The 23,349-nt window shown below is 40.7% G+C and overlaps 1 protein-coding gene across 4 annotated transcripts in view; it reads right to left on the minus strand.

Moving 5' to 3' along the window:
- The window catches only part of LOC149230846 (ubiquitin-protein ligase), a 439,935-nt gene that overhangs the window by 99,956 nt on the left and 316,630 nt on the right, over window positions 1-23,349 (minus strand). For all 4 annotated transcript variants that reach the window (XR_016248031.1, XM_089379065.1, XM_089379067.1 and 1 more), the window contains exons 13-15: window positions 19,801-20,148; window positions 19,421-19,664; window positions 19,220-19,275 (exon numbers count right to left, since the gene is read on the minus strand). Coding sequence is in view for 3 of the 4 variants with exons in the window: in XM_089379065.1 (XP_089235191.1) it covers window positions 19,220-19,275; window positions 19,421-19,664; window positions 19,801-20,148 (648 nt within the window). In the remaining variant the exon portion in view is untranslated. The remainder of the gene's footprint in view (window positions 1-19,219; window positions 19,276-19,420; window positions 19,665-19,800; window positions 20,149-23,349) is intronic.

The raw sequence follows: 23,349 nt of genomic DNA on the forward strand, positions 1-23,349 counted from the left end.
AAACCCCAATTCGAGGAAACCCTTGATCAATTCTTCTTATATTCTTCGATAATTCAGCAGAGAGAAAGAGATAGTACAATTACACAATTCTGTAATTTTATGACAGCAGCGACTAAACCCTAACCAGCAAAGTCAAAGCTAGCCAAATGGCCAAACAGGTCAGAAATGACCTCAAGTCAACCTCGGTCAACTCGTCCTACAACAGCAATGATAGGCAGCCCAAAACAGTCCAAGAATGATGGTCAAACAACAATCAACACATGTGCAGCTCTGTGGTCAACCTTCAACAGTCAACGTTGGTCAAATGTATGGTCAAACAAGTCAACGCTTTGCTGTCCAGAACTGCGGCTTGCTTGGAAGAGACGCCCCACACTAATCCGCAGTCAAAGACACCTCCTTGCTGGTCTACACAGTCAAAGTTCAGCCCTGCTGCTCCATGGTCAACCCAAAGTCAACGCTGCCCTAGGTCACACCTGCGTCCTTCCTTCTTCCCACGAGACAGCGACCTGCTCCTCCTACGCATACCCAATCAGACTAGGAGAGAGAAGAATGAGGTGATGAGATGATGGAAATAATGCCACAAGGTCTCCTTTTATATGCCTTGTTAAGGATAAGCTGGGGGTGTAAAACATTGTTTTGTTTGCTGGCCGACCTTGACAAATTGTCAAGAAATACAAATAAATTCATATCTCCATGAATACATGTCGAAATCAAATGATCGTTAGATCAATCCTACACCTCTCGGCAAGAGGAATCTAAAAAAAATATCAGCTGCCATAAATAAGGTGACCACATGGAGTTTGGCCCTAGTTGCCAATTTTAACAATAGAAGAAGAAACTCCCAAGTAACAGAAGACTATATAGAGTATCTTTAAAATGCAATTATTGGTTGCTTGGAAGGTGGAATGGAGCATTCAACATCAGTTGTTGCTGGAGTTGTTGCTTGTATTTTCAGTCAGCTTTAGCCAAACTCCATGTGGGTCATCTTATTTATGGCAACTAATATTTTTCTTGCATTCCTTTCGTCGAGAGGTGTAGGATCGATCTAAAGATCATCCAATTCCGACATGTATTCATGTAGATATGAATTTATTTATGTTATTTGACAATTTGTCAAGGTCGGCCAGCAACCAAATTACCCCAACTTATCCTCAACATTTTATTATAAATAGATAGGATTGATCTAAAGATCATCCGATTCCGACATGTATTCATGGAGATATGAATTTATTTATGTTACTTGACAATTTGTCAAGGTCGGCCAGCAACCAAATTACCCCAACTTATCCTCAACATTTTATTATAAATAGAAGAGGTCTTCAAGTCATTTCACAGACACTCATCTCTTGTGATCTCTCTCTCCACTCGTTTGGGTTTTGGTGGAAGGAGAGGTCTAAAAGAGAAACCCTATACCCTATCCTAGAGGAGTCATATAGCCGCAGAGAAAGAAGACACCTAGCTGCAGTCAAGGAGGCCTTTATATGCAGTCAAGAGGAGGCTCTTCTACACAGCAAGGAGAGGCTTTCTATACGCTGTCTAAGGGAGCTTCAACATTGTCAAAGGAAGCCCTAAAAGAGCCCTAACTGTAGACCTTATTACGCAGCAGCAGGAGGCCCTAATCAACAGCAAATGAAGGCCTAAAGCTGCAGTTAAAGGAGCCCTTATCATCGCATGAAAGGGACCTTTAGACGCAGCTAGAAGAGTGGACCTAGCCGCAGCAAAAGGAAGTATCTCATCAGCGTTAAAGTCACATTGTTGTAGGTGACAGCATGCACTATTTTGGGCATGACCGAGTTGTTCTTGAACTCAGTATGTTGGGCAGGAGAATCTACACAAAGGAGAAGCTAGGGGCCCAAGCTTCAGTTGACTGTTGGGCTAGGCCGAAGGCCATAGCCAGCTGTTGGAGGCCTTTTAGTAGCTACGTTCAGAAGGTAAGCAGCCCTATAAGGCAGTGTATCATTGGAGGATTGTATGAAGGCTATCCGCAGTAAATAGAAGGATTGTGGGACATGTTTAGGGTGATGTAGCATACTGAGTTTTTGCCCTAACTAGTGACCAGGTTTGCCATGAAATGCATCAGTCCTTGCTGCATATGAAAGGTGCCAAATTAGCAACCTTGTCATGATCTGTGAAGCAGCGAAAGAAAGGAGAATCTCCTTGAAGGAAAGCCTCAGTATTCTGGGTAATTGCTTGAGTTGTTCTAAGCCTATCATCTGCTGCATATCTTCAGTCCTTGGTATCAAATCTGCAACCTCATTGTGTCATCGTTTTGGAGAAGATCTCTGATCTCCTATTTGGCAAGTCAAGTATTGACTTCAAATCTTGTACTTTATCTCTCTCTGCTAAACTATTGAAGAATATAAGAAGAATTGATCAAGGGTTTCCCCACAATGGGGTTTGTCCCTGGCTGGTGGCACATCTTGTGTCCTCTTGTCTTGTCTTATTTTCTACTGTTTATATTTATGTTCTATCTGCACTTTACTATCATGCTGATGTGATTGCTAATCTGAGTATTGTCATTGGGCTAATATGAAAAATTGAAGTAAATTGCTCTAAGCATAGAACATGCATAGATTTAACATGGTATCGGAGCTGAGGTGAAGACAAAGCCCAAGCAAGAGTGAAAGAGAAATCACTGAAAACAGTTGGACAAGGTCAAAGGCTCAATGGGTTCCTCATCCCACTTCCCGACTAAAGACAAAATCTGTGAAAAGTCCGACTATCACAGATGGAAGACATCTTTGAATCTGACATTGCAAGAGCAAGAAGTGTAGGATTACGTGAAGGTTAAAATCCCTGAACCTCCATCAAATGCATCGGCTGCTACAAAGAACAAGTACACCAAGGGTGAAGTCAAAGCGAAGAAGATTATCAGAGATTCCATTGACAAGTGTCTGGTGGCCTACATCTTTGATTTGAACACCTCCAAGGAGATCTACGATAGATTGGTAAGCATGTTCAAGGTTAATGATGCAAATCAAATTTTGTTCCTCAAAAATAATATGAAGGATATTAAGAAGGTAAAGGACGAGGATATTCAAATTTTCAATCCTACTTCTTAAGGATCACCGAGATCAAAAATGATCTTCTATCAATTGGAGAAATCATATCTGACAGGGAACTTACTATCACTACCCTTAGAGGACTCCCCCCCGAGTGGTATATATTTAGAACCACTATTCTCAATAATGATCGAATTCTAGGGTTTGAAGAATTGATGTTGATATGCATTCAAGAAGAAACCAGGATGGTGGAGCAAGAAATGCCTTCTAATAGAGGCAACCCTATTGCTTTCTCCGCTCATGCCAAAAGGAGAAATTATGCAGGATCTAAAGGTCATTTCAATGGAAAGCCCAAATCTAAGGGTGGAAGGAAAGGCAAATGCTTTGCTTGCAATAAGTTTGGCCATTATGCGAGGGAGTGTCCAAATAGAAGGGACACATCACATGATGATGATCACAATCATTCTAGGGGCAACTTCAATCGAAGGAACGACATGTACAATAGAAAAGGAAAAAGGAATGTGGGACATCAAGGAAATGGTCGACTCTCCAAGAAAGCCAGGAACTCCAGGTATGAAGAATCAAATGTTGTTTCTGATAAGCAAAAGGAGTATTATCTTATATCGGCCCTCTCCACTACCTCTCCTCCAGGACACTTTGGGAAATTGGCTTATTGATAGTGGTGCTTCAAGGCACTTCACCGGATACAAGGAAGTTCTCTCTAATCTGATAGAGAAGGAGACAAACTTGAAGATTATTCTTGGGGACGATGCCACCTATCCCATAAAAGGTGTAGGGAATGTTACTCTTCAATTGAATGAGGGTAACACAATTCATTTACAAGAAGTTCTTTATGTACCTGATCTCAAAAAGAACCTGGTGTTTATTTCGGCAATGAAAGACAAAGGTTACAAGGTGGCATTCATTGATGGAAAGGTACATGTTTGGAAAAGGAGTTTTAAAGATGCTTTTACTCTTGGGTTCAGGATTGGCAATTTGTATCAAGTTGCGGGAAGTCCATTGGGGACCATGTCGTGTGATACATCTCTTCTATGGCACTAAAGTTTTTCCCATCTTCATTGTAAGGCCCTACTCGATGTGAGACAGATGGTGACTGGGATGCCTGGATTCAAAGAAGAGCATGAAGGTACATGTCCGAGATGTACCAAAGGAAAAATTACAAGGGGACCATTCCCCTCATGTAATAGCAAGACCACAGATGTGGAACAACCTGAGCGGTTTGAGATTCATGATCAGGAATCTCATGTATGCAAGTTGAAGAAAGCTCTCTATGGCTTGAAGCAAGCACCCCGGGCTTGGTATGAGAGGATTGATAGCTATTTGATGAAGCTGAGATTCACTAGGAGTGAAGTCAATCCAAACCATTGCTTTAAGGTTGTGGATGATAGATCTCTCATACTGGTACTTTATGTGGACGACCTCTTTCTGACAAGTGCAAACCCTCTCAATTACAAATGTAAGAGGGAGTTGGATTTTGAACTTGGAATGGTGGACTGCAAGCCTGTGACTACCCCGATGGAACCTAACTTTAAGAAGTTATGTGGTAGTGTTGTCGAACCTGATTTGGGAAATGCCTTTGAGTTTCGTCAACTCATAATAGCATTGATATTCTTGGTGAACTTCCATCTGGATATATGTTTTGCAGTTAGCATGTTGACCCAACATATGGTTGAGCCTCATCATTCACATTGGATTGGTGCCAAGAATCTTCTGAGATATCTTTGGGGCACAATCACTCATGGACTAAGATACATTGTCGGAACTGTGAGGCTGCATTGTTATTTGATACTGTTTGGGCAGGCAGTATAGTGGATCGCAAAAGCACTTCTGAGTGTTGGTTCTCTTTAGGTTCTGCTTCGATATCCTGGATGAGCAGGAAGAAGAAGTCAGTTGCTTTGAGCACCGTTGAGGTCGGATACATAGTTGCGAGTATGGTCTCGTGTGAAGCAGTCTGGTTGGGGAATCTCTTCAGTGTGATGTTTGGACATGTGTTGAATACCACCGTAATCCTCTGTGACAACCAGAGTGGGATCCAAGTATGAGAGAATCTCGTATTTCATGATCGCTCCCAACACGTAGACATCAGGTACCACTTTATCTGGGATATGGTATAGCAAGGAGCAATAAGGCTCCATCATCTTGGGACTGATGTGCAGGTCATCGATATTCAGATGAAGCCCCTTGGAAAGGTCAAATTCTTGACTTTCCGAGAACGACTAGGAGTCATGGAGAGACCCTCTCATGAGGGTCCTGTATGATATATTGAGTTGTGGGAGCTCCGGGGGCATGGGGTACTTCTTGGAGCGATGAACAACCATAGGGTGAGTGGTTCAGCCTTCCCCTAATGGTTTGCTATGTAGGCAGGATGAGTGGTTCATCCTTCTCCTGCTGAGACACAGTCATAGGGTGAGTGGTTCAACCTTCCCCTAGTGATTTGTTGTGTACAGGGTGAGTGGTTTAGCCTTCCCCTAAGATACCCCATGGCGACATGTAGGCAGGATGAGTGGTTCATCCTTCTCTTGCTGAGACATCCTACCCATGCAAGCTGGGACTCATGCGAAGTACTTCTCATCTGGCCAATGAGCAAGGAAATGAGGATAGGGATCATAGTACTACCGATGGACGCATTGTGTACTACCGTACTCCCTATGCTAGGATGGTATTGATCTGGGATCAATTGGAACTGACTTTGGGTCAGTAAGAGTGGTATCAGACACTCTTTATTTGGAATTGGTTTCGGATCAGTAAGAGTGGTATGAGACACTCTCTTTATTTGGAAACTGCATAATAATAAAACCCTTATATTTGTTGCACCAGTTTTCCCACATTAGGTTTTTCTGGGTATGATTGTCCAAAAATAACGGTGTCCCTTGTGTGTTTGTCTCAGTTATTTCAGTTATTGATCTATATATGTGTTAAGGCTGCATTTGTGTTTATTTTTGGTATTTATATTTATAAATAACTTGTTAATGAAAAGAACAAGTGGGAGAAAATAAACCAGATAATGCAGTAGGGATTTTTGATATGTCAGACTTAGAAGTTTCAACATGGTATCAAAGGATTGCAGATCACAGGAGAACTGAAGGCACCAGCAGTAATTTGAAGAATTTGTTGCAGTAGCTGTTGTCCGGAGAGACAGTGTTGTTCCAGAGCAGAAGCAGCAGAGAAGAAGTGACGCAGAGGGCATGCGTCATCATTTCGAGCCAGAAGGAGGGCCTGCGTAGAGGAAGAAAGGGGCAGATCAGACCTACACAGAGCTCGGTCATATTTCTCAGCCAGGAAGGATTGACACTGTGGCTAGGAGCAGCCGATTTTGCCGTTGTCGGGATTGCATAGAATCTAAAAGGCTCAGTTTCTTCAGTTACCGAGGCTTGGGGCACTGTGGGCAGATTGTGATTTAGGGAGCTGGTGGGTGTTGTTTCTGTCATTACAGAACATTACCTACGAAGACGAAACCAAGGTAGAGGGAGTTGCTACCTTGACGCATTTCTAGCCAAGAAATCCAAATCTGAGTTGTAGTTGCAAGGAGGATTGGAGGAGCAGTTCGACAGTTGACCAAAGGATTCCCAAGAGGGAAATCAGGACTTAGAGGGAGATTTCCAGGAGGGAAGTTGAAACTCAGAGGGAGTCCAGAAGAGGAGCTATAATGGAAGTGAACAGACTGAGCGACCAGGACAGGTTGGTCGGGACTTCCAACTTTGTCATGTGGAAGGCCAGGATCCTGGCAGTCCTGGATCGACATCACATCAAGGACTTTGCCTTGAGAACCATGGCTATCCTGGTCGACCCAGCTGAGAATGAAAAGTATGAAGATGCAAAGGTGAGGGCGAAGTGCATGATCCTAGACGAGGTCAAAGATCATGTTATACCACATATTGTTGAAAAGAACGTAGCAAAGGAGATGTGGGATACTTTGAAGACCTTGTATCAAGGCACTTCCATGCAGCGGAAGATGCTATTGGAGAATCGGTTGCAGTCGTATCAGATGCAGAAGGGAGAGCAGATAGATCCATTCCTTCTTAGGTTGCAGGAGATTCGCGACTAGCTTACTTCTGTGGGGTCTAACCGGATCCAGAATTTAGCGTTAGGACTGCCCTGAATGCAGTCTCCAAGGAGTGGGAGACATTTGTCCAAAGTATTTTGGGCAAGGCTACTCTTCCAGGATGGGAGGAGATGTGGGCAACTCTTCACCAAGAAGAGATCAGGAGGATGACTAAGGCGGGGAGTAGTGGCAAGGGAGGTCGAATCAAGAAAGAGGAGGAGGATGCGGCTCTAGAATCTGCGGGACAACAAGGGAAGAGGAAGAAGAAGGACATCTCCAAGGTGAAGTGCTTCCATTGTGGGGAGCTGGGACATTATGCATCCCAGTGTCCCAGGAAGAAAAACAAGGGAGAGGCTTCTGATTCAAAGGCAACTCCATCTAAGGCGGAGAAAGAGGTCAAGACTAATGACGATTGTGCCATGAGTACTCATGCACCTCTAAAGAAGAGGTGGGGAGACATCGAGTTGTATTCGGAAGGACTACATACTAGGGCAGGATCTGTGAGATGCCCAAACTCTTGGATCACATCCAACTACAGGAGCCCTTAACGACAGTGGCAGGATGACATGGGTCGGGTGGAGCAAACTGTAGTGGAGCAGCAAGGCAGTGATTGGGTGCAGAAATCTGAGGCAGCGCAGTGAAGGTTGCAGCAATGCGAGAGGCACAAAGGTGTATGCAGCAGCGCAGTGGCAGCAGAGGGAGCACAAGATAGTAGCAGAGGCAGCATCAATTTCACGAGGCTTCCAGACTTACTAGGATGTCAGTATTTGGGAGAAGTCAATTACCTACTTCTCGGTAACTGAGTTGCAGTGCAACAGTTAGCAATGGCAGTGCTAAGGGCAACATATTGAGAGGGAGTTGCAGTACAGATGTAGCAGTGGCAGTGGTAGTGTCATGGGCAGCAGTACAAGAAGTAGCAATGCAGAGGATGTGAGGCAGTAGGCCAAGCATCAGCACAAGTACCAGTGCAGAGGATCAATGTGATGTTTCCATGGTGAAGCATTACTAGAGCACATTCCTCGCTAAGAGGGATTGTCGATTTTTGGTAGCATCAGATGTGCTCTAACCATGAAAATTGGTGGAGAGGCTAACGAACATAAGACCTCCAAGACCCAGAAATCGTTTAGGGAAATTCCACCCAATAGGAGAGATATTAAAATAATTATTAATTTTAATGGGATTCCTAAGTCTAAACTTAGGACAATTAAAATATTAATGGGTATTAATATAAAACTGGGTGAGAATGTTCTAAATAACATGGATCAAGCCAAATCTAATCTTATCCATTGATTAGGGACTTAATCTCGGTCGTTGAATCGTCAACAGGAAAAGTATAAGAGGAGGCTTGAGGGTCAATTGGAGGTATACCAAATTGATTAGTCAATTCAATTTTATGGAGTGGGGTTAACTGAGAGAATCGAACCAGTGATCTGTAGGTGCGAGGGGCAGTTCAGCATAAGGCCGAGAATACATAGCGTAAAGGCAGAGATAGTGCCAGAGAGACAACACAAATCTTGGGAAGGCTGCGCAAAGGCAGTTGGGACTTACGCAGCGCTGAGGAGGCCAGTGTGAGTGACGCAAAGGGCCAGAGGGCTGACACAAAGAGCAAAGTGGCTGACACAGAGGCTAGCAGAGCTGACGCAGGGCCAAGAGGCAGCGCTAGATGATTTTTGTGGAGCAGACTGAGTGTTGGTGAGCTGACGCAGAGCCGAAGGAGCGTGACGCAGTCTCTAGCGGGTGAAGCAGTTCCAGAGGGAAGCTTGGAGCAGCTTTAGCTATCCAGCTAAGGAACAGTCATTGTCAGGCTCATCATCTGGTTGTTGATCAGCCGGAATACCTATCTCCGAAGAGGGGAAAAGTAAAAGAGGAAGGCTTGTGGGTCAGTTGGAGGTACACCAAATTGATCAGTCAGTTCGATTTTCTGGAGCGGGGTTTGCTGAGAGAATCAAACCAGTGATTTGTTGCAACGAGGGGTAGTTCAACACAAGGCCGAGAATACATAGCAAAGAGGTAGAGATAGTGCCAAAGAGACAGTGCAAAACCTGGGAAGGTTGACGCAGAGGCAGATGGCACTTATGCAGAGGTTGAGGAGGCCAGCGTGAGTGACGCAGAGGGCCAGAGGGCTGACACAGAGAGCCAAGTGGTTGATGCAGAGGTAGCAGTAGCTGCGTAAAGGCTAGCAGATTCGACGCAAGGCCAAGAGGCAGCATTGGGTGATTTTCGTGGGGCAAATGAGTGCTGGTGAGCTGATGCAGAGCCGAAGGAGGGTGACATAGTCTCTAGTGGGTGACGCAGTTCCAGAGGGAAGCTTGGAGCAGCTTTCGTTTTCCAGCTAAGGAATAGTCACTGTGAGGCTCATCATTCAGTTGCTGATCAGCCGGAATATTTGTCTCCGAAGAGAGGTACTACTGTCGAGGGCATTCTCTGTTGGGAGAGCCATTTCTGGCACCCTAGATGTATTCAGAAACTGCATAATAATAAAACCCTCATATCTGCTACATCGATTTTCCCGCATTGGGTTTTTCTGGGGACGATTGTCCAAAAATAACAGTGTCCCTTGTGTGTTTGTCTCAATTATTTTAGTTGTTGATCTGTATATGTGTTAAGGCTGCATTTGTATTTATTTTCAGTATTTATATTTATAAATAACTTGTTAATGAATAGAACAAGTAGGAGAAAATAAACCATATAATGCAGTAGGGATTTCTGACATGTCAAACTTAGAAATTTCAACTCGTAGGCCTCTGCGTTGCCTCTCTAATGCTACGTTTTCCTATCTGTCACGTACTATTTGCCTCGGAACTCCTTTCTGATCCAAATCTCTGCTTCTACCCCTCTCACTGTAACTCAGATCACTTGCTCGATTTTCTCAGCAAATCTCGCCCCAGAAAAATCGAATTGATTGATCACTTGGTGTATCTCCAACTAACCCTCAAGCCTCCTCTTATACGTTTCTTGTTGATGAATCAACGACCGAGATTAAGTCCCTAATCAATGACTAAGATTAAAACAGACTTGATCCTCGTCTCTTAGAAGCTTCTCACCCATATTTTTATTAATACCCATTAATATTTGTATTGTCCTAAGTCTAGACTTACGAACCCCATTAAAAACATTAATTAGTTTAATAACTCCCAATCCGGGTGGAATTTTTCCAAACGATTTATGGGTCTTGGAGATCTTATTTATTCTAGACCCTCCACAAAATTTCGGAGCTAGAGCGCATCCGATGCTACCCAAAATCAATACTCCCCTTAGCGAGGAATGTGCTCCAGCAATACTTCCCAATAGAAGCATCACACTGATCCACGACATTGGTCCTCTGTGTTGATGATGGTTGGCCTGCTACCCTTCATCCACTGCATAGTTGCATCCTGTACTGCTGCCCATGACACTGCCACTGTCACTGCTACATTTGTACTGCATCTCCCTCTCAATATCCTACAGCATTCTACCCATAGCACTGCCACCGCTAACTACTGCACTGCAACTCAGTTGTTGGGAAGTAAGCAACTGAAAAAGTCACCCAAAAGTTGACATGCTGGCCAGTCCAGATACTGCATGAAGTTGAAGCTACCTCTGCTGCTAATCTGTGTTGAACCTCTGATGCTACTATGTTGTTGTTGTATCTTCTCTGTGCCTCTCGCACTACTCCAACCTCCACTACACTGCTTCAGATTCTTGCACTCTAGCTCTGCCACTGTTGCTCCATCATCCCCCGCACCAACTGACTCTCGTCATTCCACTACTGTCATTAAGGGCTCCCGTAGCCGTATGTGATCCAAGAGTTTGGGCACCTCAAGGATCCTGCCCCTGTGTAGTCCTCCCGACTACAGCTAGATGTCGCCCCACCTCTTCTCTAGAGGTGCATGAGCACTCATGGTGCAATTGTCATCCTCGCCTTCTCCGTCATCTAACGCTGGAGCAGCCTTCAAGTCAGACTTCTCTTCCTTAACCTTCTTTCGAGGACACTGTGCGGCGAAATGTCCCAGTTCCCCACACCTGAAGCATCTAACTTTGGCTATGTCTTTCTTTTTCCTCTTCTGTTGCCCTGGTTGTCTCGCTGATGCGAGAGCTACATCCTCCTCTTCCTCCTTCTCGACTCTAACTCCTTTACTGCTACTTCCGACCTTGGTTAACCGCCTGATCTCTTCTTGTAGAAGAGTTTCCCACATCTCCTCCCCACTGGGGAGAGAAGCCCTACCCAAGATGCTCTAGACAGAGGTCTCCCAATCTTCACTGACTGCATTCAGGGCAGTCCTGAATATGAACTCAGGATCTGGTGTAGACCCCACGGAAGTCAGCTGGTCTTGAATCGCTTGCAACCTGAGAAGGAAGGGATTGATTTCTTCTCCCTTCTGCATCTGATACTGTCTCAATTGGTTCTCAAGCAACATCTTTCATGAACAAAAATTCCCTCATACAAGGTGGTCAAGGCCTCTCACATTTCCCTTGTTGTTTCCTTTTCAGCAATATGTGGGATCACATGATCCTTGACCCCATCCAAGATCATGCACTTCGCTTTCGCTTAAGCCTCCTCGTATTTCTTGAGAGGATCAGCATCGATCTGTATAACCACCACTCTCAAAGCATAATCCTTGATGTAATTCTTGTCCAAGACTGCTAGGATCCTAGCCTTCCAAATGACAAAGTTGGATGCTCCACATCCAATCTGTCCTGATCCCTCAGTCCATTGACTGCCATCTCTACTTAAAAAAAAAGTATAGAAGAGGTTCTCTTCTCCCTCTCTTGATGCAGCCTCAGCAAGACTTGGATCAGGATTTCTTTAGCGCCAGAAATCCTCTAAGGAACAAATTCCTTCTAGACTCCCTTTGAGTCCTAATTTCCTTCACAGAAATCCTCCCGCCAAATAATGTCGAATCACTGCTTCTGATCCTCTTTTGTTGCTGCTCAGCATCCCGGATCTAGATTTCTTTGTCAAGAAATCTATTAAGGTAGTGACTCCCTCTACCTCGGTTTCGTCTACACAAACATTGTTCTGCAACAACAGCAACAACATCCCACCACCACCATAGACCGAATCTGCACTGCTCCTTCAACCCTGGCAACTGACTCATCAGAGACCCTCAGGCTCTGTGCCAGCCCAGAGAGCTGACGCAGTCACTGCGTGAGCTCCTCTTGGCTACTGTGTCTCCTCCTCCTGGCTCAAAAAGCTAACGCAAGCACTGCGTGAGCCTCTGCGTCACTCCTCTGGAACTATGTCACTCTTTCAGTTGCTTTTCTAGCTCTGAAATAGCGCTATCACTCGGGACAGTTGCCTCTCTGCAGCAGATTTGTTGAATCTCCCGGTTGATGGCTTCAGTGTTATATGATCTGCAATGCTCTGATACCATGTGAAAATTTATGAATATTTACAAACAGAAATCCTACTACAGTCACTGGTTTATCATCTCCTAGTTGTTATTTCATTCAAAAAGTTATTTAATTATAAACAATGATGAAAAGCACTACTGCAAACAACACTGACATATAGATCATAAACTGAAACAATATCTGAGACAAACACACAAGGGACACCGTTATTTTTGGACAACACATCCCTGGAAAAACCCAATGTGGGAAAATTGGTGCAGCAGATAGAGGGTTTGTATTATTAAGCAAGTGAAATATAAGTACAACAGGTTGCCTCTCACGTCGGCTAACCTTTCAAAGAAATCACAGCAGCAAGAAATATATACGAGGGTTTACATTGTTCCTCAAGTTACGGCTGATCCAATGAGCGATCTAGCTCCTCCAGGCAGATACTGCAAAGTCCCTACACAATCACCATGTGGGTTGGCGTCTTGCCTTCAGAGGACTGCATCACCCCTTCTGCTGGATCGATTTGCTGGAGGAAGATTGTTGTTTAGCCCTCCCGACTCAGAACCTTACAGCAAAATCTCGGACTTCTGACGAATACTTTGCACTGCCATCGCAAGAGACCCTCCTGGCCTGCGTGAGCCCCTCCTGGGCTATGTAGGCCTCTGCGCTATCTCTTTGCCACGTACTCTTTGCCTTGGAACTCCTTTCCGATCCAAATCTTTGCTTCAGCCCCTCTCACTGCAACTCAAATCACTTGTTCGATTTTCTCAGCAAACCTCGCCCCAAAAAAATTGAACTAATTGATCACTTGGTGTATCTCCAACTGACCCTCAAGCCTCCTCTTATACTTTTCCTATTTGATGAATCAAAGGCCAAGATTAAGTCCCTAATCAACGACTAAGAATAAAACAGACTTGATCCTTGTCTCTTGGAAGCTTGTCACCCATATTTTTATTAATACCCATTAATATTTTTATTTTCATAAGTTTAGACTTACGAACACCATTAAAAATATCAATTATTTTAATAACTCCCAACCCGAGTGGAATTTGTCCAAACAATTTCTGGGTCTTGGAGATCTTATGTATTCTAGCCCCTCCACAAAATTTTGCAGCTAGAGCACATCCAACGCTATCCAATATCAACAGTTACCTAAGTTACCAAGATTTGGATACGGATTGGGATTTGGATGCGGATCCGGATCCGCTTGATTTTTGAAAAGCTAGGATTCGGATACGGCAAGGAAACAACAAGTACCATTAATATAAATATATTTTCATAATAAAAATTTTGATATTAATGTCCAAATTTATTGTGATCACTACCCATCAATAACAATAGAGTTTATATTATTATTATTATTATCCAATTTTAAAGTCACAAACCAAGCCAAACACCAAATTGTTGTATGAGACCCCCTTGTTTGTGGGAGAAGGGACCCACCTCCGTGTAGCGATTTGACTGCTAAGTCTACGAAGGCATGCATACTCTACCCCCTCTAGTTTTGAACTTATGACCTCATAGGAGGAAACACATACTCTTAATCATCACAAGCTAAATTGTGTAGATGAATTTCATGAAAAAACATACAATACTTCATAATTAAAGTAGCATTAATTATTTTATAAAAATTAAATTATAAACTATAATATATTACAAAACTATTTAAATGATAAATAATAATAATTTACTACACATATTACTTTATATGAATTAAATAATAAGCTTATAATATATAAAAGTTTAATATAAAATATAATCTACAAATTTTAAGACTTGTACATAACAAATTTGATATATTTTAAATAATTTTAATTTATACTATATATGGACAATAAAATAACAATTTTTTAATATTTTGAATAATTAATTTATAATATATATGCACAACAAAATTACTTTATAAAATTATAACATTTCTAAACTAATATAAATAAAGTATAACATATTAAAAAGTTTTAATTAAATTAATGTGAATAAAATATAACATAGCTATAAAAGAATAATTAAATTAATATAAATAAAATATAGCATATTTATAATTAAATTGTAATATTATAACATATGTAAAATATAAACACCATGTATATACATTTCTGAACTAACATAAATAAAGTATAACATATTTAAAAAATTCTAATTAAATTAATGTGAATAAAATATAGCATAGCTATAAAAGTATAATTAAATTAATATAAATAAAATATAACATATTTATAATTAAATTATAATATTATAACATATCTAAAATATAAACACCATGTACCTATACGTGTCCTTTTATGACATTTCTAAACTAATGTGAATAACATATAACAGATTTATAACTATATGGGTTCTTTTATAACATTTCTAAACTAATGTCAATAACATATAACAGATTTATAAATTTATAATTAAATTAATGTAAATAAAATATAACATATTTATAATTAAATTAATATTATAACATATCCAAAATATAATATGAGTTCAAATGTGCCAAATTGCATATGCCCCGCTAATAAATAAAAAACCCATTAGCTGTTGCATACTACCAAGTCCGTAGATACCAAAAACAATGATAATAATACTAATCGCATCATTCTGGCCATCTTATTCAAAGCACGTGCACGTATTGTCTGAGCTTCCAGCGAGCAGCTATCGGGTTAGAGTGCAATGCATTACCAAGACATTTTACTCATTAAAAAACTGTTTTCTAGCGAATCCAAGTGAATCCGGATCCAAATCCGTTTCTAATCCGGGGAACCGCGAATCTATTTCTCAGGGTGGATGGATCCAGTAACATAGACAGTTACTTCTACTTGATTAAATCATACAAGTTATTTATTGTCTTCTACGATAAATTTTGAAGTAAATACATCTGCAGCCTTCACTTAATCAATATATTTGTGGAAACAAAATACTGAGCAAGAAAGAACAATGCAACACATAGGACATAGTTATTTTTGGAGAAATAGTCCCTGGAAAAACCCAATGCGAGAAAATCGGTGCAGCAGATAAGGGCTTTATTAATCTTCAACAGCAATTGCTTTTACAAGGAATGATTTTACAGAGAAACTGAAAGAAAACACCTGGGACTTTCCCTCTGAGACCATCTGACACTTTGGAGACTCTGCTCCCACTTTTGCGTCACCCCTGCGTCACTCTGTTTAACCCAGCGTGGATCTGAGTGGCTCTACGTCCCTTTGCGTCAGCCTGCGTAGGCTCTGCATCTCTCCTCTGGACTGCGTCTCTCTTTCTGCGTTGTCTGTCACTGCCCCTGGGTCACCTCCTCCTCAATCAATGCCTGCTACTAAAACCCTCCTCTTCCTCCACCCTGCAACTCCCTCTGAAATCGATCTCGTCTTCCTTGAGAATCGAATTTCCTTGAGATACTGAGTATCTGCTGGTGTGTCTCCAAATGAGCCGCAAGTCTTCTCTTGTACTTTTCCTGTTGATGAATCAACGGCCGAGATTAAGTCCCTAATCAACAGCTAAGATTAAACACACTTGATCCTCGTCTCTTAGAAGCTTCTCATCCTTATCTTTAGACTTAGGAACCCATTAAAAATATTAATTATTTTAATAACTCCTCATCCGGATGGAATTTTTCAAAATGATTTCTGGGTCTTGGAGATTTCTGGGTCTTGGAGATCTCATGTGCCTTAGCCTCTCCTCCAAATTTCAAGGCTAGGGCGCATCCAATGCTACCAAAAATCAACACTATGTTCTTGAGAGACCCTTGGCTTACAAGTTTATTATAGTCATCAACCAGAGCTTTCTACCTTCTAATCTTATTGAGAAAAATATACAAAAAGGAACCTTTATTAAGCCATACCTTATTCATTTTTAAATGCATTTGCTTGATCCGCTTCCACACAATATTTTCACTGAGTTTGGCTTGGTGTTTAGGTCGACTTAACTTGTTGACAGGTCATATATATATATATATATATATCTTCCTCAAATACCCTCACACAAACAATACTCCTCTGTAGCGCTTCTGAATTTCAAGACCTTCAGAATTTTGATGCTATTTAGGGTGACTTAATCCGCAGATATTTTATCCTCAACCAGACTTTACTGAATTTACCCCAACCACAGGTCTGAAAAGAAATAGAACAACTCAGAATGAGGCCGCAAAGGTCTAGAATGTAGGTCTGCTTGCTTCAGACTTAGAGGGCCGAGAAGAACCTACTTTGTAACACCAACGAACCCAAGTTAAATATAAAATTTTAGAAGTGCCTCTCATCCTTTCTCACAGGCTAATAGTTGAAACAAATTTCACATAACCAAGGCCTTTGTGATCTGAAAGGAGATCCGAACTATAGAAGCTTCTTCACTGGCCTTGGTATGATCCTCCGCTGGCATTTTAAAGCATGATCAAGCTTCAGATATAATTGTCGACCAAAATTTGAATATACTGCTTCACAAATTTCTTTCAAGAAGAAAAGGTCGAAATTGTCTTCATGTAGTAGAGCAACGAATTCCCAAATGCAAAGGCAAATAGAAGATGCAAACCCTTTATGAACCCACTTGTCTGATCCAGCATTCACCTCAGGGTCGAAAGAATATGTTCAGAGCATTGGATAATTCAAGAGATAATCATTTGATTCATGCTTTTAGAAGGTGAGATCAATGCTACTTTATAGTTTTTCATTTGGATAGAAAGGGCTCCAATAGGTGAGCCGTTGGAGAATTTTGAGGACAGTAAAACCCTTTTTTTAAAATTAAATTTTATTTAAATTAAAACCCAAGGATAAGGTGGTTTATCTTTTTTGGAGTTAAACTTTAGTGGCTTTAATGCTTAAATTAAATTATGAAACCCATTGTATTGGAGGTAAACATTGGTGCCTTAATTTTTTTTTTTAATTAAACTATAAAACCCTCAAGGACTTGATTGTGCTAAGGATCAATCACAATCTTGCCTAAAGATAGTTTGTCACATCAGCTATATGTTTGGGAGTGTTAGGGTTTTTTTCCCAAGAGTGGGGTTAGTGAACTTCAAACTGGCATAACATACAAACCATGAGGCCTCTCATGGCATGCCACATAGCACCGGAAACTGCTCGACAAGGAGAATCCAATAAGGATAGTCCAGACTTGAATAATCATGAATATCCATGTCATTTTAGCCGAAAAAAGGTGGGGCATCTAGAATTTTGACATCAATGGTAGGTGTTTAGTCAAAGTCAAACTCCAGGGTTGACATCAGTGACAACTGACAACACCTTTCAACATTTTCTTCATTTTGAACTCTCTCTCTTGGCCACACCTGTGAGGAGAAAAGGCGAGTTTGACTATTGTTGACTGGGCTGCTTGACCAAGATTTGATCAGGTTGTTTTGACCTAGTTTTGACCTACGTCGACTAAGCAGCATTACCTCAGATTTGACCACAGTTGTCCAAGGGTTTGACCACAGACTTGACTGCAGTCCGCACGTGCATATTTTACCTCAGATACGCCAGCCACAGGGCCACACATGCAGGTTGACCATAGGGCTGAAGTTGACCGCAAGCAGCAGTTTGGCCAAATGTTAATTTTGGCTGTTTTGACTGGTTTTGACCAATGACGACTTACTGAAGATTGACCAGGTTTTACTGGTATTTTTGACTTGGATATTGGCACAGATTTCTAGACAAATTGGATTTGTAAACCTTGCTGAAGAATAATTTCTCCTAAAAGAAAAGTTGTTGGGTTTTCTCCCAAGGTTGGGTTTCTCAGGGTCAAAATATTGTCTCTATTGTGCATGGATGTCTTTCTATATCTTTATTGTTTCCACTGCATTTACTGTTGAGAATTTCCGTGTATAATTGCTGAATGATATCAGTGGCATGTGATAAATTGTTTAAAGATCATTAAGTAGTAATTATCAGATCAAAAAATTGTTTTCTACTGCACACCTTGTAGAAAATTGAACATTTTGCATGTTGTAACTCCCTGGTTGAGCTAGGGTTTTTATTGTTTTCCCTAGCTAGATTTTTCAAGAGCTAATTGGTTTGTATTAGTCTTGAGGACTATGGTATGTACTTGAACTTCATCTTCAGCATATGTCAAAACTTGTCAATTTCCAGATTTAAATTTCAGTTATATATGTTCTTCATGTATTATACTTACAGCTATTTATGTCTTGATGATTTGGCAAAAGTAGAAGGACAACTTTTTAAGTGGTTTGACATCATCATTGAAGAATCGAGGGGCTGTTTTACTGCTGCTATATCTACTGTTTTGCTGCTGTTATAACTGCTGCAAATCTGATTTTCAGATCCAGTTTATGTTTGAAATGTTGCCCTAAAGGGCTAAAACTTAACAAGATAGTTTGGTATCTTTACTCCTTGAATTGCCTAGAAGGGCTGTTAGAAAGTGAAATATTGTACTCTTTCGACTACTGTTTTATAATCTATTTCATAACAGTCTTTAAACCAAAAATGCACAGTGCCCAAATCTGGAAAACCTATAGTCAAAGAGATGAAATTTCTGTTTTGGATTAAAAATATGAGAAATCAATTTTTGCATAGGAAAATTCTACATATATCACATTAAAAAGTTCAAAATTAAAGTTATTATTGTTCTCATTCAAACAAGACAGTTCTTGACTGAACACAACTTGCAAGAGTAATACACTCACATTATACATAGGATTTGATATTTCAACAGTCAGCAGTGGATTATAGGATTCACTAATATCACTAACATTAAAAATGCAGTGTTAATGACATTATATTCATGCTGAAACGCATTTTAATACTAATAGACATGCTTCTTTTACATCAAAGAAAAACTGAAGAATCAGATCTTCCCCACAATGTCTGGAGATGCAATCCAGCAATTGTAAACATTTTGAACATACCTCCAAGTGGATACTTGTCAAACCAGGCCATCCAGATGCAATTATATGTTGAGCACCTGCCAGGTATCAACAATTGGCCTTATTTCAATAGCAAGTTCACATTTCTGTAAAGCAATCGATTCCTGTTGATTGCTTGATGAAAAGCCAAAAGTTAAAACAATGTTCTTCCTCAGGCTTGATCCAATAAAAGTAAATCATCACCTGATGTTAGAAGCTTGCAACCTGTAAGTGAAAGCTGAGAGAGACTTCTAAAGTTTTGAGTTAGGATAGTTAAGTCATCGTCTGTCATCCATGGTGCCACCCTGTCTAGTTTTAGAGATTTCAAATTGTAGGCACTAACACTCAGACAGTGTGGTGTTATTTCTCCCAAGCAGTGCTGAAGCTCTAAAGTATGTAAATATCTTAAGTTTTGCAGGGCATTCACTATACCCTCATCAGAAACCACCTGTAAGAAAAAATGTCACATTGACAGTTATAAGGAATAGCATTGGGGCAAAGCATCCCAAGTATTCAAATTTTGGCTATATCTAAGAAGAGAGACGATATTGGGATCAAAATTCCTGAGTATCCTACTTTTATACCTGAAAGCAGACAGAGATGCACTCTAGTGAAGGACATATCTCAGGCAGCAACATCCATGCTTGTGAACTCAAAGATCCACCAAGGCCCACTGTCAGGCTCTTTAAAGATCTCATTGCTGGCCTCAAAGTTTCTAGAAAGAAGCCGGATAACCCCCACCCAATTGACAATTCCTGTAAACTTGTTATCCCACTTAGTGCTTGAAACAGACCACCATTTCCAAGAAATGACACTGGGTCATCTACTTCTGGCCAATCAGAATAACTAGATAATAGTTTACAACCCCTTACTTTCAGAACTTTCAAGCCAGTGTTCCTTGCAATAATATAGGCCAAAGCTCGTCCAGACACCTACAGTAAGCAGAAAAAAATGTCTGAGTTTTTCTTAAAACCATAATATCAATATACATGCCTATCAATGGAGAAGAAATTTCTGCTTAGTTGTCATTTTTTATAGTAGCCATATCCCAATTTACAATAAATGTACACGGGTTTTAATTATACCATAGCATTTGAATCCGCCAATTGCCTAACTGCATGTCAGTCTAATCCAACATGGTGTTCTCAAAGATAACACATTTAGATATGCCATGCAAAGCCTTTGGCAACCCTCCCACTTCCTTCTCAAGCAAAGTCATTAGGGCAAGAAACATGAAATTTTTTCACTAATTGGATGAAGAGGAAAAATCTAAGTTGCACGAATTTCCTGTACGTGGGTACTTTGGGTACATGGGAACAAGTATCTGGTACGGCTAGAAGCTTTGCCCAAATTTACAGCAAATGTCAAGTTGGGAGTGGCAATAATATAATCTATTAAAAATTAAAATTTAATATAGATATATATGTAAAGATTAAATGTGCATACCAAATTGAATTTTTAAATGATTCAAGACACAACCATAAAAAGTTAAAACCAAAACTAAAACCCACCCAAATCATATTGATGATCATACTAGAAAAAAGGCAAAAGCCTAAAGTAGTACATAATTCAAATGCTCAAGATCCAGAATATAGCAATAAAAATACAAAGCTTAAGATGATCATAGAGTACAATCTTCAGCATCAAGGAGATCCATATAAGCTTGAGCCTCACTAGGTACTGGATCAAGTTTCAACATCATCATCATCATCATCATATGTAACAATGTCATCTAAAGGTATGCCAACCAATCCTGCATTTAGTAGAGGATTGTCATCATCATTGTCAATTTGAGCAGCATCTTCAGCATTCGCATCCCATCGTGCAGCAGGTCCTTCTAAATATTCAGGTACCTTCCTTGAACAAAGTCGAAGACTACGATGCACATAAACAAGTTTCTCTGCTCTCTTAGAGGTAAATCTATTCCTATTAACAGAGTGTATGAAACTAAAAGTGGACCAATTCCTTTCAGCAGCTGAGAAACTAGCAACCTGAGATAGCAAACGTGAAGCAAGCTTTCGGAGCTTTGGGACCTGGCCCCCAGACATTCTCCACCATCTAAGGGGTTTCTTCCGAGCATAATGCTTGATGTCCCTCTTTGCATCTTGGCTAAAATGCAAGAGTGCCTAATGTATCAAAATCAATAAATTGATCCTGTATCACACTTGCTTCATCAGCAGTATACATCTTAGTTATAGCATCAAGAAACCCTTGTTTTACCTCTTCACATTAATAGGAAGAATTCTATTTGGTCTTTCCATATACCACTTTGGGTTAAGGGCATATGCATCCATGTGAAGGGAGGTATTGAGTTTAATCCATCTTTTCTCTATCAGTTTGTGGATTTCATGCAAAAACTCTGTAAAAATTTCTGTTTTCCCACCCCGGTTTTCAGTTTCTCCTTATTTCTCCCATGTAGTTAAATGCCCATTCCCATAACCATACATTTAACAGACTGAAAAGAATAAATATTGCTGAAAACACAAATTCTGGAAATTTTTCAGAATGCTGGAAATTGCAGAATTAAAAATTAGCAATTAAAAACAGCCATTAAAACACTGATATTTTTGGTCAACTTGACCCTGGAAAAACCCCCTACAACTCTTGGGGAAAACCAGTTTGAGAGCTCTTCTTTATTTCTGAAAATTGCCTTTTTACAGTGAGAATTATTCAGCAAAAAATCAGCAAGCAAATTTACAACTTATCTCCTTTCCCGTGCCTCACAGCAATCTGGAAATTACATCAAACAGGACAGCAATAAATGTTGTACGACCTCTGTTTTGTGTGCAGAAAAATCAGCAAACTGCTCCTCGATGTTTGTGCAAAAATCTGCCTTTCACTATGTGCTGAATCAGCTGTACAAATCTGCTCAACTGCTGCCTTGGAATGTGTGCCAAGCTGTTGTCTCCTTCTCCTTCCTGCTCAGAAATCTCTCTTGCTCTCTTGCTCTCCTTCTCCCAATCTGCTCATGAAAGAATGAATGACCTTTTCCTCCTTTTCCTCCTTTAATATAACTCCAAGTGACTTTTGGGTGATCCAAGTGACTTTTGGGTGATCTCTAAATCCAATGGCTGAAATAGATTTAGATCAATGGTTGAGATTAAATGCTCATTTAAATCTCACTTTCTATTTTTTAATTCACCCCACTTTAATAAAGACCCACTTAGTCATTTATTTCCAAAGTCACTTTTCCTTTCTAATTTTTCATTGACTTTATAAAAGTCACTTTAAAATTAGACTTAATAACTTTATCACTTAAAGTCACTTTTAAATTAGATTTAACTTTATAAAATTATAAAGTCACTTTAGGAGAAAAATTAAATTCTTTTGGACACTTTTCCCTAGGCCAAAGATCAAAGCCTAAGGGAACCACCTGTCCTCCGGTACCAAATTTCAACACTCCCTCTTACCGAGGAAGGTGTTCCTCAACACACCCATCTTGTCTCTGAAGTAGACATGCTTGCCCCGTGGTAAGGCTTTGGTAAGGATATCTGCAACCTGCTCATCAGTGGAAATATACTCAAGCTTCACAGCTCCCTTCTGAACATAGTCTCTGATGAAATGATATCTGATCCTGATATGCTTTGACCTGTCATGAAATACTGGATTCTCCGTGAGTTTAATGCAACTCTGATTATCACAGTAAATCACTGAAGGTCTCAACGGCTGACCAAATAAGCCAAACAACATCTTGCGAAGCCAGATAGCCTCACAACTAGCTAAACTGGCTGCCATATACTCTGCTTCCGCTGAACTCAGTGCTACTGACTGCTGCTTCCGGCTGAACCATGACACTACTGCTGAACCCAACCCAAAACAACACCCTGAAGTGCTCTTCCTATCAGAAGCACAACCTGCCCAATCAGAATCAGTGTATCCTGCCAATCTCACTCCATCTCCCTGCCTGTAGTCCAGACCATAATCCACTGTCCCCTGCAAGTACCGCAAAATGTGTTTTGCAGCCACCCAGTGAACCTTCCTAGGCTCACACATAAACTGACTCATCGTGTTGACTGCAAAACTGATATCTGGTCTAGTGTTGACCAAGTACATCAAGGAACCAATCAGCTGCCTGTACAATGTGGGATCCACGAACTCGGAATCCAAAGCATGAAGCTTCTTCCAGTTGGTGA

The sequence above is a fragment of the Pinus tabuliformis genome, chromosome J (assembly GCF_031772625.1).
Source record: "Pinus tabuliformis cultivar Carrire ecotype Pingquan chromosome J, CPIR1, whole genome shotgun sequence".
In the NCBI taxonomy this organism is placed as follows: Eukaryota; Viridiplantae; Streptophyta; class Pinopsida; order Pinales; family Pinaceae; genus Pinus; species Pinus tabuliformis.